The 13,670-nt window shown below is 48.5% G+C and overlaps 3 protein-coding genes across 7 annotated transcripts in view; 1 reads left to right on the top strand and 2 right to left on the bottom strand.

Annotated features, from left to right (window-relative positions):
- Window positions 1–8,875, bottom strand: part of TLN1 (talin 1) — a 32,867-nt gene extending 23,992 nt beyond the window's left edge. Inside the window, 7 exon segments of the mRNA XM_006916006.3 lie at window positions 464–591; window positions 720–862; window positions 1,129–1,281; window positions 1,388–1,517; window positions 1,781–1,878; window positions 2,120–2,282; window positions 8,679–8,875. Coding sequence (XP_006916068.1) covers window positions 464–591; window positions 720–862; window positions 1,129–1,281; window positions 1,388–1,517; window positions 1,781–1,878; window positions 2,120–2,249 — 782 coding nt within the window. The 5' untranslated portion in view covers window positions 2,250–2,282; window positions 8,679–8,875.
- Window positions 8,840–13,270, top strand: CREB3 (cAMP responsive element binding protein 3). Of its 5 annotated transcripts, none has more exons than XM_006916007.3 (10): window positions 8,840–8,965; window positions 9,353–9,490; window positions 9,569–9,716; window positions 9,789–9,853; window positions 9,965–10,054; window positions 11,159–11,265; window positions 11,372–11,440; window positions 12,360–12,444; window positions 12,539–12,623; window positions 12,705–13,270. In XM_006916007.3, the coding sequence occupies exons 1-10, from the start codon at window positions 8,882–8,884 to the stop codon at window positions 13,013–13,015; spliced, it is 1,182 nt and encodes a 393-aa protein (XP_006916069.1). In that variant the 5' UTR covers window positions 8,840–8,881; the 3' UTR covers window positions 13,016–13,270. The 5 variants fall into 5 exon arrangements, with proteins under 5 accessions (XP_006916069.1, XP_006916070.1, XP_006916071.1 ...); XM_006916009.3 differs by having other exon boundaries at window positions 8,919–9,054; XM_025049748.1 differs by lacking the exon at window positions 8,840–8,965 and adding an exon at window positions 9,148–9,166.
- Window positions 13,122–13,670, bottom strand: part of GBA2 (glucosylceramidase beta 2) — a 10,948-nt gene continuing 10,399 nt past the window's right edge. The window contains exon 17 of the mRNA XM_015592613.2: window positions 13,122–13,669. Coding sequence (XP_015448099.1) covers window positions 13,424–13,669 — 246 coding nt within the window. The 3' untranslated portion in view covers window positions 13,122–13,423. The remainder of the gene's footprint in view (window position 13,670) is intronic.

The following is a 13,670-nucleotide window of genomic DNA, read 5'->3' as shown; positions in this document are numbered from 1 at the left end:
GTCAAGAGCATTATTTCAGGGAACCAAGAGCAGAAGGAGCTCACCAGAAGAATGACCGCACCTGTAGGAAGCTGAGAAAGCCAAGCCAAACTCTACATTTTGAGAAATATCAATGGATGAAGACTTGTGGGAGTTTTTAAATCTAATATTCCATATGAGTAAAACTGTATCCTATTTCCCTCTGTCTCCTACAATAAAATTCTTCAGAGAATCTCAAAAAAGTTACATGCTTGCTTAGGACATAGGTGGAAGGGGAAGAGATCTGGACCACATTCATATTCCACATGGGGCCAGTGAGGAGACAAATGACTGATGGAAGCTAAAAAAATACTCATGTAGGTCAAACCCAGGTACCTCAGGAGAAGAAATGGGGTGAGAAGGCCTAGGATGGAGAGAGGCCTACTGAGGTCACAAAAGCAGGGAGTCCTGGGCCTTGATAGGGTGTGGGATGTGAGTTACTCACTCAAGGAAGCCAGCCTTGTGCTTCTGCTCATTGTGGGGCCCAAACTGGATCTGGCATTGGAAGCCAGCAAACTCACAGGCCTTGTCGAAGGAGACAGGGTGGGAGCCATTCAGGATGTCATCTCGTGCCTGGACCACACAGGGAAAGGACCACACAGGGAAAGGAGGTGAACAATGCATGTGGTTGAAGGAATGCCCTTCACCGTGCTTCTGTCCTTGCTCCCTACCTCCATTACCCCAGGCAAGTCCTCTCACACCTGCACATATAGAAGGTTCAGCTGTACGGGGTCCCGGGAGTCCACATTCTGGTCTGAGTAGAAGAACTTCCTCCGCAGCAGAAGTGTCTCATGCTCCTCCACTCCCTGTTCCCTCAGTGTGCGGCCATGGTCCAGCCAGTTCACTGGGACACAGAGAGTCCCCTCAATCACAAGCCCTCAAGGCCCCTGTGCTGTCTGGTCTCTGGCTTTTGGTTTATTTTTTTCATCTAGTACCTTCTCTCACTAATATGCTAATTTCAGTGAGTATAAGACTTTGTTTCATTACTGATGCATCACTAGTGTCTAAAATAGTGTCTTCTAAGAGCAGTGTTCAATAAATAACAAATAAATCACTGTTCCCTGCCACCCAGATCAATTCCAGTGCCCTCCGTTTTCCATTTCTGCTTACACTCATCATCTGTGTGCAACTTCTGCTTGAGTTTCTCCATCTTCTTTTCATCTCGCAGCAGTGTCTTGTCCTTTCGTAAGGTCCCCGTCACCTCCTCCTTTTTCTCTTCCATCAACTCTCGAACCAGAGAATATTCATCATGGTTGGTGATGCCTAGGGGAGGGGAAAGGGTTGGTAGCATCCCAGGCACTGCATCCACATCTTTTGGCAGAGTTGGAGCCTCCCTGCCTGAGCCCTCAGCCCCACCGAGACCCCTTACCAATGCGGGCACAGATGGTCATAAGCATGTCGGTGACAGTCTTAGAATCATCCACCATGATAGTCTTCACAGTTCCATCTAGCATACGGATCTTCAGGGGTCTCTGTTTCTTCTTGTACTCCATGGTGTCCTGTTGAGGCAGGAATAGGAGATAGGGGCCCACTTTAAGCTAGAGGTATTACTTCTTTTTTACATGGCCAGAGGGGAAGAAAGGAGGTTATTAAAAGAAAGACTATGATGGTTCACTCAAAAGCAGAATATTATGACCACCATTAATACACAGAAAGCATGGGAGGGGTCAGAGACAACAAATGTAGGTGCTGAAAATAGGGAGGTGGAATGGGGAAGCTGATGGAAAAAGATGTTGGTAGTCCTTGATGAAGTGACACTTACCCCATTTCGGAGCATGTAGTAATCCAAAGCTTTCCCGGCCTCCAGCCATATACCCTTTTTGGGGTCATCATCTGACAGAAACAGCCCAAAGTCGCTGGCTAAAAGAGAGGATGGATCACTTCAGACATATGAGGACCCCAATGTGGCTGAATGGCTGCATTGCTGCCTCTTATTATTTCCCCAGTGATTCTGGGCCTAGAGGGGAGGAGTGAGCCATGGAGCATCGACCTGAGGGATAAGTAGCCTTGGGGGACAATAGGGTCATGCCTCAAGGCCAAGAGCCTGGGAACACAATGGACCAAGCATTCCCACCCCAGCCACCTGGGTAATCAGACTCACGAGGGCCAGTGAGGGCCTCTGGGATACGTTCACGAATGATGCGACAGGCGTCGTATACCATGGTGGATGGCTCGAACTGCATCGTCTTCACCACATTTCCAATGCTGATCTTCAGCGAAAGCGCAACCATGGTGGCAGCTTCTCCTCTCCAGCCTGGCTACACCTGGCCCATGGCATTGGGCATTAGAATACCCTTACTGAAGGAGTGAGGATCCCTCAGGTGGAGTCCCAAGGAGGAGTGTTTTTGAAAGGGATTCACCAAAGCAGGTAGTAATGAGGTTGTTTTAGTTTTATTTAATAATTTTATAGAGTGAAAGATTTATTACATCAAAAGGGCTAGTCCTAATCACCTAAGACATCTAAAGGAGAGGCTGGTCTGCAAGGTGCAAGAGCAGGTCTGAAATGCAGTGTGATCTGAGGACAGTACCCTGTCCTCACCACTGGAATCTGTGCCTCCCTTCTTTCTTCCGAGAGTGTCTTTCTCTTTCCCCTTGTCCCTGTTCCTTTCCCAGCCCTTCCTCTGCCTTGTTTTTACCTTTTCCTGGTTCAGTCTTTTTCTCTGTCTTCCATTAAATCCTGCTGGCTTTTCCCTGTCTGGAATTCTTAGAGCTCTGCCCTGACTCATCATGTGACCTTCCCTCACAGCTTCCCTACAAAATGAAGACGTATATTAGATAATTCCCAAGGGCTCTTGAAGCCTGCAAACATCGACTCTAGCTAGCCTGGCAGGGAGACCAAACACTGGCTGTTCAAGCCATCCAGGCCCACTCCTGTCCCAGCTTTCCTCTAATCTGAGATTCTGGGGCTTCCCTGAGGAGCTTGGCCCCATATTTAGCTTCCCTGGCAGTCAAGCTAGAATTATGACCCTCTAATCCAAAGAGATCTCAGGAATTATCTAGTCAACTCTTCAATTTTACAGAAGGGCAATCAGACCCCGTGGGGGGTTGGGGGGGAGGAGTTTCAAGGCAGGTCAGAGAAAGAGCCCAGTTCTTCTCAGTCTCTGCTCTTTCCAAGTTACCAAGTCCTCACTACAACTCCTACGCGTGTTCTTTTTCAGTACGTCCTTCTCAGAATCTGTCCTCTATCTTAGCTGCCTCCCCTGATGGTATTTTCAGTGTCTCTGAGGATACCAGTCCCATCCTGCCCTCCCCTGCCTTCCTCTGCCTTCCTGGCACCACCTCTCAGTGGGTTGGAGGAACCATTGGAGGTGGCAGGTGGCACACAGTGCACAAGAGGACAAGTCTGCCCCGTAGCTGATGATGTGACCCAGTTTGGCACAGGGATTGGTGCCTCTTAACGAAGAGAGTGAGCGCATCCAGGATGCCCATTCCCCTTCTGACAAACTGCTAGCCTCAGAAGGGAAAGCAGGACTAGGGGAAAGGGTGGAAGCAGAGGTGGGGATGTTGGGATACAAAAGGCAGTTGAGAAGCAGGGAAGTTGGGAAGGGGCATGTTTTTTGGGGGGAGGTGAAGTCATTAGAAAGGATGAGGTAAGGAGGATTGAAAAATCTAAGTAGAAACAAGGGAGAGGAGACTGATGTGGAAAGAGTCTGGGTCAGGGTCTGAGAGACCATTTCTGACCTTCTAAACAGTCCAGAGCAGGGGTCTCCAACCCCCGGGCCGCAGACTGGTACCGGCCTGTGGCCTGTTAGGAACCGGGCCACACAGCAGGAGGTGAGCAGGGGGCCAGCAAGCGAAGCTTCATCTGTATTTGCAGCTGCTCCCCAGCACGAGCATCACCGCCTCAGTTCCACCTCAGATCATCAGGTATTAGAGTCTCATAGGAGCACTGGTCCCTGGTGCCAGAAAGGTTGAGGACCACTGGTCCAGAGTCTCAAAAGAGAAGAAACCACAGCTCGCTCTCTACCTCTCCTCTCAAATGAGAGGACCCTCCCAGTCTCCCCAGTTCTAGCTTTCTGCCCACCTCCCCATTCCTTGGGCATCTCGCCCAGTAGCTGACCTGGCTGTGGAGTCACTGGAGAGCTGGAGGAAAGTTGGAGAAGTCAGAGGAGCTGAGGGCAGGACTGAAGGATCTCCCACTCTAAGCTGAAATTCCACATCTCCCCCCATTTCCTCCGGACATATGGACACCCCCTCCTTACTCAAGTATGGAAAGCTCTGGTGAGACCCCGATAAGGGAGCTGAGTCATGCCTACCCTTACTTTCAGGCTGGTCATGAGCAGACAGCTACATAGCCACAAGAGAGTGAGAACTGAAGAGTGAATTGGGGGTGATGAGGGTATAAAACAAGGCCCCTGGAACTATCTAAGAAAGCTATCCAGTTCCTGCTCTGGCCTGAGAACTTTGCTCCCCTTTCCATCATGTTTTAAGGAACAGCAACAATACCCCCTCCCCCAATGTCCCCTTCCCAGAGAACTCCTCCTCCCTCAAGACATTCCTGAGACGCATTCCAGAGGAGTTGGGCAACTGGAGGGTGGGGGGGGGGAATGCAGGACAGAAGGTCAAATCCCAGCAAGGAATGGAATGTAAGTGTACTACGGGTAAGGAATTTGGGGTATATGGAAAATACAGTCAGAGCAGATACCCACAACGAGAGTTGCAGAAAGACAGGTAATTATAGTGAGAGACAAAGGGAGACAGAAAGCTGAAGACAGTCAGAATAGAAAAGGGTTGGGGGAGTAACACTCAGTCTGTTACCAAATTTGGCCTCTGAGTCTGCAACCGCGAGCAGGGGGAGGAGGGGCGGGGGTGAGGGTTGTGGGTGAGACTGACATATCCGGCCTCAGGCTGCTGGAGGCTCATTTAGGGCTGGACCGGGCAGCTGAAAGGCTGGACCTGACCTCCCCCAACACAGCCTCTCCTCAGCTACACCCCTACTCACGCATATTCATTCTCCCCAAATGTACCCCAGCTTATGCACTGAGCTCTTTCCCACAAAGCTTACACTGTCTCTAAGTACACATTATCTCAAACATGCAGCCTCTACACAGATCCCATCACAACCGTGTTATCTTCTCATAATGACCCTATCCCAGGCACACAGCTTCCCCACAAATACACCTCTATCAGCAAGCACAACAGTTGTCTCATATCACCCCTCCCATTATATAGACATTCTCCCTCCATTCATCTAGCAAGCATTTCTGAAGACTTACTGTGGGGAAGGCACTGGGCTAAAGTCTCAGCGGCTGGGAACCAAGAGTAGGCCCTACCATTTGCCCTCAAGGGGCTCTCAGTCAGCTAAATAAGAATTATAATAGAAGGCAAGATGTAGTAAGAGCCAAGAAGTATAAGTTCAGGGGAGTGATGGGGATCAAAAAGTCTCCATGAAAAGTGTCCTTTGAAGTTAGGATTTTAAAATAAAGATAATAAAGAATAATAGTGATCTATCTTTTTATTGACTATATGGTCCATTGCTTTGTGTACATGATTTCATTTAATCCTTACAACAACCCTGAAAGGTAGGTGTCGTTATTTCCATTTTTACAGTTTAGGAAACTGAGGTTCTAAAAAGCATTTGTTCAAGGTACTTGTCCAAAATCAGAGAGCTAGTAAGTTGTGAAGCCAGGATCTGAACCCAGGTCTGACTCCAAAGCTCAAGCTCTCTCCATTATACCAGCTGGAGATGGGTCAGGGGTCGCATTCCAGGCAGAAATAATAGCATAAGCAAAGGTGAAGAAGCAGGAAATCACGGAGGCACATTCAGGGAAGTGAGTAGACACGCTGGCTGAAGCACAGGGTACCTGCAAGGGAGCAGTGATGGGGAAGTTAGGAAAGGCGAGGGAGGACTAGAGAGAAGTATGAGGAATTTTATCTACTAAAGGGCAACAGGTGGCCAAGAGAGGCTGTGAGCTGAGAAGGGACATATCCAGAACTGGATTTTAGGAAAATAACTGGCAGTTACCTTGGAGATTTGGTTAGGAAGACACTGCATTAGCACAAGTGAGAGGTAATGAAGCCAGAGATAGAATAGTGGAGAGAAGGACGTTGCTCAGAAAATTTAAGAGTTAGAACTGACAGGACCTGATGACAATCCATCATGTCAACTCTCAGGGACCAGGACCCAAAGTCAGGCTGGGATCCCAGAGCTTCTTGTCATCAGTAGCTCCTCAGTGGCTAGGGTAGCTTGAGTTTAAGCAAGAAACTGGGAAGGGAGAAAAAAGGATCAGGTTGCGCTGGGAATGAAAGATGATGAGACTGTGGTTAGGGGATGTTGGTTAGGCTGTGGGAAAAACGGGATGGGGATGTGGTTAGTACCAGGTAGGGGCAAAAGGGATGAGGTTAGTATACTGTGTCAGATGGGTACTAGACTTATTGGGGTGATCCCTTCATAACATATATAAATGCCTAACCACTATGCTGCATACCTGAAACTAATATAATATTGTATGTTGACTGTAATTGGAAAATAAATTAATCAAAAATTAAAATATATGTACATCTTTTTTTAAAAATTAAAAAAAAAAAGGATGAGGTTAGTTACTGTATTGGGCTGGAAATGGGGAAGACAAGTTATAGAGAAAGGCTGGGGAAGACAGGAGTAGGAAAAAATACATATGTAATCGGTCACCAGATCGGGCTGGGGGAAGGGGAAGAATAATTATGTGGAAAGTGGCTAAATCAGAAAATGATAAAGTGAGGTCACAGGCTAGGTCAGGCTACAGGAGGCTGAGAAAAATTGGGGCTGTGGTCAGTGGCGATATTAGGCTGGGATCGGGGGGATAGTGTAGGGACACTGATAGTGTCTAAGTATAGCTGGAATTGCGGGGCGGCGAGGGGCCATGGGATGCAACCAGTGGCTGGGTCAGGTTGGGTAGGGGATAGTGCTATGGTCAGTGGCAGGGTCAAGCTGGGAGTGAAATGGGGGTGTGGTCAGTGGCCTGGCTGGGCGTGGGATCAGCAAGACCCAGTTTCCTCTTTGGGTCTCATTTCCTCTTTTCTCTTTGGGGAGTGGGGGAAGGGGATCTACAACTGGACCAAGAAATTAAGGCGGCTTAGAATCAGGGGAAGGCACATAGCAGGGACCAGGGGTACTTGCCAGTTGTGTTGGACTGAGGGTGGGGTATTCAGCAAATGAATGAGTGGGTGGAAACTATGGGAGAGAGCTATAGTGATGGGAAAGTTCAGATTTGGGTGAGGATAAATTAAAGTAAGATGTGTAGATTAAGGGGTGGAAAGAGAGGCAGAACTGAGGCTAGGACTGGATGATAAGATGGAAAACATGGGAGAATTATAGGCAAGGGAAGTATTCTGTAAGGGAACATGCAGGAAGGGGGTGAAATGCAGGGCTAGGGATGACAGTTGGAGAGGAGGGCTTAATATCTAGGAAATAAAGGAAATGAGTGGCAGTGGAGTTGAACTTTCAGAGGATTCAGTCATCCCTTTATCCCACAGCAACAGCGTTTCCTTGGTCTACTTCCCCCTTAGTCACCAGTCCCCTCTCCCCTAGGCAGTCCCTCCACTATGACTAGGCCTCTCATATATCCTCTGGGTCCTTTTCCCTTTCCCACCTTCTATCGTGTAAACAACAGAGTCCAGGAACCCCTGCCTCTCAACTGTAGTGGCCATAGCAAGAGCCTTGAGCTTAAAGAGCAGAATAAAAGAAACTGGAATCCCGGATGCCTGCAATTCTAGCTGAAGTCCAGAACCATGACCTGAAATTTAGTTTGTTATTTTTCTGGTCAAAGAAGCCGTTGCGACTACACGGGAATAAGAGACTTCCCCGCAAAACAAGAGCATCTACCTACTGCCAATCTCCTAAATTTTACCTGCCTGAGGTCAACTACCCTGACCTCGACTGCAACCTTTAGAACTGCCCCCAATTCCTAACATTAACCCTGATCTTAATTTGTTTACTGTTTCCCAATACAGGCTTCAACATTCATCCCTTTCCTAGCAGGCAGCTTTAACTAACCCTGATCCCTAACACTGACAGAATTTTTTTTTCTTTAGCACCACCCCCCTGACCGTAACCCAAAATGTTGACCCCTAAACCTACAGCTCATTTGTCACTTGATTCCTGATCTACTCCTTCACTGTTTAGCTCTAATATTGACTATGTCATGGTTCTCTAATCCCCAAAACTGAACTTCTAACCTAATTCCTGTTGATGACCCTGAACTCTAACTAACTCTAACTTTGACTTAATGTTGGCCATCCTAGTAAATAAAATGACCTTAATCCAAACTTTACCTACATAAACGGACCCGACTCACGCTAATAACTCTAAGTTTTAACCGTGGCTCTATAACTCCTAAAGTTAACCGGATTCCTAAAGCCAACTCACCTAACCCTAAACTCACCCACTTACCCGCTATCAGCTAACCTCAAAACCAATACCCGCCCTGCACCTCACTGCTACCCCACTTGCCATCTTCCCCCAAACCTATCACAGTTGACTGCTCCCAGGAAGGGCCTGGCTCCTACAAAACGGCCTACTTAATTCCGAGCCCAAGCCCAGATACACTTGACGTTGACCAAGCCAACAAGACCCGAAACAGGAGACGCAGGAGAGTCAGGGGCCCCGCCCGCCCTTCCTCCTCCCGGGCCTGGCTTTGCGGCCCCACCCTGAGGCTCCCGTGCGGCCCCGTCCGGCCTACCTGAGCTGCCTGGCTTGTGCCCCGCCCGCCGGCCCGCTAGCCCGTTAGTTCTCCGGGTGGCTCTCGGGGTCCGGCCTCGCCCTCCCTTCGGCACTCTCTGGGCCACTTCCGTCCCCGGAACGTCCCCCACCCGTGGGCGGCGCCCTTGGCCCGCGCTCTATGGTCGCAGAGACCGCAGGAAGCTGCTCTGGCCCCAGCTCTCGATGCTCGGGAGCCCGCTGAAGACCATCCGCCCTCCCCGGCGGAAGCAAGGGTGCGGCGCAATCCGGAGGAAACGGACGAACTGCGTATGAGTTCCCTTTTAGTCTCTGATCCTTCCTTTTTCTAGCTTGGGGCGAAGGCGGAGCCGGTTCTCCAGAATGTCCGCCCTCAGGGTGTGAGTAGACAGCGGGGACCTCCCCTCTATTTGCATAGCTCGCGGGACGTGGCGAGGCACCTGGGTCACTTCCGCATTAGGGGGTGACTTTAAGTCCCGGAATGTTTTGAGGGTAGATGCGTCACTTCCGTTGTGTTGGACGCTGCAGAGAATTGAGTTTGAGAGGATAGGTCCAGTTTGAGAGCGACCACTAGTACTTAAGGGGAAAGCCGGCTGGAAAGGCACTAGCGGATAGGTGGGGCTGACGGACAATCGGTGGAGGGGTGAACTTCTGTGTTTCTGCCTGTTCTTTCCGTAGGTGTACGGTATGGAGTTGGCGTTGGACCCGGATGACCAGGACCTGCTGGGCTTCCTGCTGGAGGAAAGCGGAGAGTTAGGGGCGGTGCCCAAAGAGGCCATGGAGGCTCCAATGAGCTGGGAGTTACCGCTTTCCCAGGTAGGTGGGCACTGAGGCGCGGGCGCGCGCTGTTCACAAGGTGATGGGTCAAGGCCTTTTAATTTGAACCCTGTGCAGGCACTGAGCGATTGGGACATAGAGGATTTCCTGAGCTCTCTGCAGAGTCCCCCAGCATCGTTGAGCGTTCTCAGCAACTCGAACCCCTGTCTTGTCCACCATGATCACACCTATTCTCTCCCACAGGAACATGTTTCCATAGATCTAGGTGAGTCTGAAATAAGTGAAGTTTTGTGGGGAGAGGACTCATAGACCTGGCTATTCACTTTCCCTTTTGCAGATAGTGAGAGCTATGGAAAAGAGGGGGCCCTGATTCCCTTGCATGTGGAGGAGCCGTCAGAGCAGGTACTTGATTTATGAGAGGATTATTCTCATATTGCATAACTACAGACAGGATTTCTCATTCCTCTCTGACATCCCCTTGCAACTCTGCTGCCCATCTTTCTGTAACCCCAGGAGATGGTTAGGCTGATACTGACAGATGAGGAGAAGAGGCTATTGGAGCAGGAGGGGATTACTCTGCCTGGGACTTTTCCTCTCACTAAGGTAAGACTCCCATTGGTAGAGCAAAGGCTGGGTGAGGGAGGGGTGTTGAGTACCAAATAGGCCAATTCTGTTAATTCTGCATTAGCAACTTGAACAAGGACTGAAGTGAGAAACTTAGCAAATTTGCTCTTAATAGGAACCTGGGGGATGTGGTTGATATGCTGCATGCAGGGGCAGATTCTGATTTTGTGAGGCTTATACAAATTTTGGGGTTCTCTTTTAAATAGAATGCAGAATTATCAGTACATTAGTATAGGGACTTGGAAAGGACTTTGATTTTACTGACACTTTAGATTTCACTGGCTTTATGGTAATCCACCTAGCTGAAAAGGTAGAATTTTTAGAGTTCATCAAGGTTGGACTAAATAGTATAACAAGAATGTAAAATCTTGAGTTTTAAGTTTTAAGCAGCAATGAATGGCAGCCTCATAAGCACGATATTGTGATAACTGTCATGAATTCAATGTTCATTAACAGAAAAGTTAAAAGAATTTTAATTTCTTAAAGTACAAGATGAGTCAACAGAATTTTAATTTCTTAAAGTACAAGACGAGTCAACAGTGAATGGGGTTGGAGGCTATATCAGAAGAGGCTAGTCACTAGAAGGGCAGTGACTATCCTGCTCTCCTTTATACTGGCCAGAGCACATCTTACTGTCCAGTTTTGAGCCCAGATCTTTGACAGTATTAAAAGGACTGTTCATCCCAAGGAGGTAAGATGGTGAGTTAAAAAATTTTGCCCATATTTGTCTTAACACTGAAGAAACGTTGAGTGCCTTAAAATAGCCGAAGACCATTTGTTCTGTATGGCCTCAAACGTTAGGTATCAGGTAAGTCCAATGGATAGAAATTATACAGGCAGGTGTTGGCTCAGGAGAAGGAAGATTTCAAATTAATAAAATTGTTAAAAATGGCCTGGCTTGTGAGGGCATTAACACCTGAATCTCTGAGGCATTCAGCCAGAAGCCAAGTACCTATTGGTCAGGGAAGCTGTAGAAGGGAGTCCTGCATTGGGAAGATTGAATTCAGTTGCCTTCCAACTCTTTGGTCCAACGTTCGGTGCAACGTTCGTCTGATGATACCCCTTTTCCCTGTATTCTCTCAGATGGAGGAACAAGTTCTAAAACGAGTGCGGAGGAAGATTCGAAATAAAAAGTCTGCCCAAGAGAGCCGCAGGAAGAAGAAGGTGTATGTGGGAAGTTTAGAAAGCAGGTATAAATGGCAGAGGGACTCTGGGGTTGGGGGAAACCTAAGTAGCTGGAAGTGGTAGGTTGAAGGGAAGATATAGACCATATCCCTACATCTGCTGTTCCCCCAGGGTCTTAAAATACACAGCCCAGAATCTGGAGCTACAGAACAAAGTACAGCTCCTGGAGGAACAGAATCTGTAAGCAGCTCTCCAACATCAGTTCCTTTTCATCCTTTCCATTTAATGCTGTCTCACTCTTCCTTGTTCCACAGTTGATTTTCAACTGGGCGCCTCCCACATGCAAGGTCTGGAAATTGGCTTTTGGTAGGCCTCTGATTCTAAGAAGCTCACAGTAATAGGGAATAAATTCACAAGTATCTAAGGATAAGTATCAAGAAAGACAAAGGAGGGATTAAAAAAGACCTCACAGGGCAAATGGTGTTTCATAGTAGATAGAATTCTAGGGGGTGGGGTGGGGATAGGGCGAATTCTAGGGAGAACACAGCATAGTCCAGGCTGGCTGGAACCCTAATGTGAGTTGGGCCAGAAGGTGGAGAATCTAGACTGCTTGGTGAGGATTATGTGTATAGCTATTTGGGCAGTATGGAACCAATTGTTTACAAAGGAGTTTAAGTCAGGGTATGGCAGAGAGGTGTGTATTTGTTTTAATGAGGAACTTCAGGCATTTTGTCCACATAGAGGAAGACGTCTGGCAAAATAACAAAAAGTAAAAGTTACTCAGTATTTCTGGATCTCATGTATACAGTAGGTATACATGTTATTAAACTTTTTCTCTTGGTTAAAAAAAAAAAAAAGAATCAAGTGCACAGATGGATGACCTTACCTAACAGGAAGGGATTTCGTTGTATCTTGGTGCCAGGCGAGGGGCTGCTCATTGTCCCCTCTCTTCTCAAAACAAAATAACAAAAAGGTAAAAGTTACTCAGTATTTCTGGATCTCATGTATACGTAGGTATACATGTTATTAAACTTTTTCTCTTGGTTAAAAAAAAAAAAAAAGAATCAAGTGCACAGATGGAGGCATGACCTTAACAGGAAGGGATTTCGTTGTATCTTGGTGCCAGGCGAGGGGCTGCTCATTGTCCCCTCTCTTCTAGGTCTCTCCTGGATCAGTTGAGGAGGCTCCAGGCCATGGTGGTTCAGATAGCAAACAAAACCAGCAGCAGCAGCACCTGTGTCTTGGTGAGGATAGTGATGGAAGGAGAGATCCTTCTCTCAGGTAGCAGGGACAGTTGTAATTCAGAGCCTTTATTCATCTCCTTTTCTTCTGCTCCAGGTCCTGCTGTTCTCCTTCTGTCTCCTCCTTGTACCCGCTATGTACTCCTCTGACACAAGGGGGCGCCTGCCAGCTGAGCATGGAGGTGAGAGGCTTGAGGATACCATTAAAGGTGGACTTGGGGGGTGAAGCCTGGCCTGCTCTTGAAGAGTCTTTGTCTCCTCAGTGTTATCCCGCCAGCTTCGTGGCCTCAGTGAAGACCCTCACCAGCTGGAACTGCCTGCCTTGCAGCCAGAGGTACCAAAGGACAGCTCAGACCGAGAGCTCCAGGCTCCTGGCAATTCTTGCCTGTTCTACCACATGCCTCAGGCTCTTGGTACAGAGCCTCCCATGAAGTTGCCACTCCCTGACCCCTTCTCAAAGTCCCCCCGCCCAGATCCCATCCTTTCCCTGCATGCAAATCTCACAAGAGAGGGAGAATGGGTACCTGCTCACAGCTCCATATGTGTTATCTTACAAGGCAGACACTTAGGCTAGATGTGAGGCTTGGGGCCTCCAGTCTGTGTCAGATTAAAAGGAATGGGGGAAGGCTAGTCTCAGCTCCTGTGCCCTGTCAGGAAACCTGAGGGCTCAAACACACCACTTTTACTGGCTTTCTGGGCCTTTTATTTGTACCCGTGTATGTCCATCACCCCATGAATGGGCCTGGGGGAATCAGCTGACCTTTTTGAACATTTCATGCAATAAGGGGGTGGGGTGAGGAAAGAAATAAATAAGTGATTGTGATGTTTAGGTCATTCTCTACCCCTCTTTACTGGCACAATTGGGTGAGAAGAGAAGAAGCATGATTGTCCCTGGGGCTCAGGTTGCAGGAGGCTGGGAGGAACGGGGAGGAGGAAAGGTGAGGCTGGGCTGTTGGTGCCTCCTTCCCACAGTTCAGAGGGCTCACTCTGGGCTCAGGTTTGCCATGGTTTCCTTTGGTCCGAGTTTAGGCCCTGTGCTAAGTCCTGTGCCCTGTTCAGTTATTGGCCTGGAGGCCCTATTACACTGCTGCTGCTGTTGCAGAGCCAGTTGCATGGCCCAGATGCTCAGTGGCCGCATGTAGGCCAGAGAGCGGAACACTTGGTGCTGGCAGTATGCCTCAGGGGTCTGGAAGGCCAGGCCCAGGCGCTCCCACACAGTACGGTAGCAG

This window comes from Pteropus alecto, unplaced genomic scaffold, assembly GCF_000325575.1.
Source record: "Pteropus alecto unplaced genomic scaffold, ASM32557v1 scaffold206, whole genome shotgun sequence".
Lineage (NCBI taxonomy): Eukaryota > Metazoa > Chordata > Mammalia > Chiroptera > Pteropodidae > Pteropus > Pteropus alecto.
The sequence above is the reverse complement of the archived record's forward strand: the minus strand, read 5'-3'. Positions and strand labels throughout refer to the sequence as shown.

Bases quoted from the DNA above. Each gene is read 5' to 3' on its own strand.
- CREB3 (XM_006916007.3), top strand. From the start codon at position 8,882: ATGCTCGGGAGCCCGCTGAAGACCATCCGCCCTCCCCGGCGGAAGCAA. The intron at 11,266-11,371 runs GTATAAATGGCA...CTGTTCCCCCAG, and splicing joins GTGGGAAGTTTAGAAAGCAG to GGTCTTAAAATACACAGCCC. The intron at 12,445-12,538 runs GTGAGGATAGTG...CTTCTGCTCCAG, and splicing joins GCAGCAGCACCTGTGTCTTG to GTCCTGCTGTTCTCCTTCTG.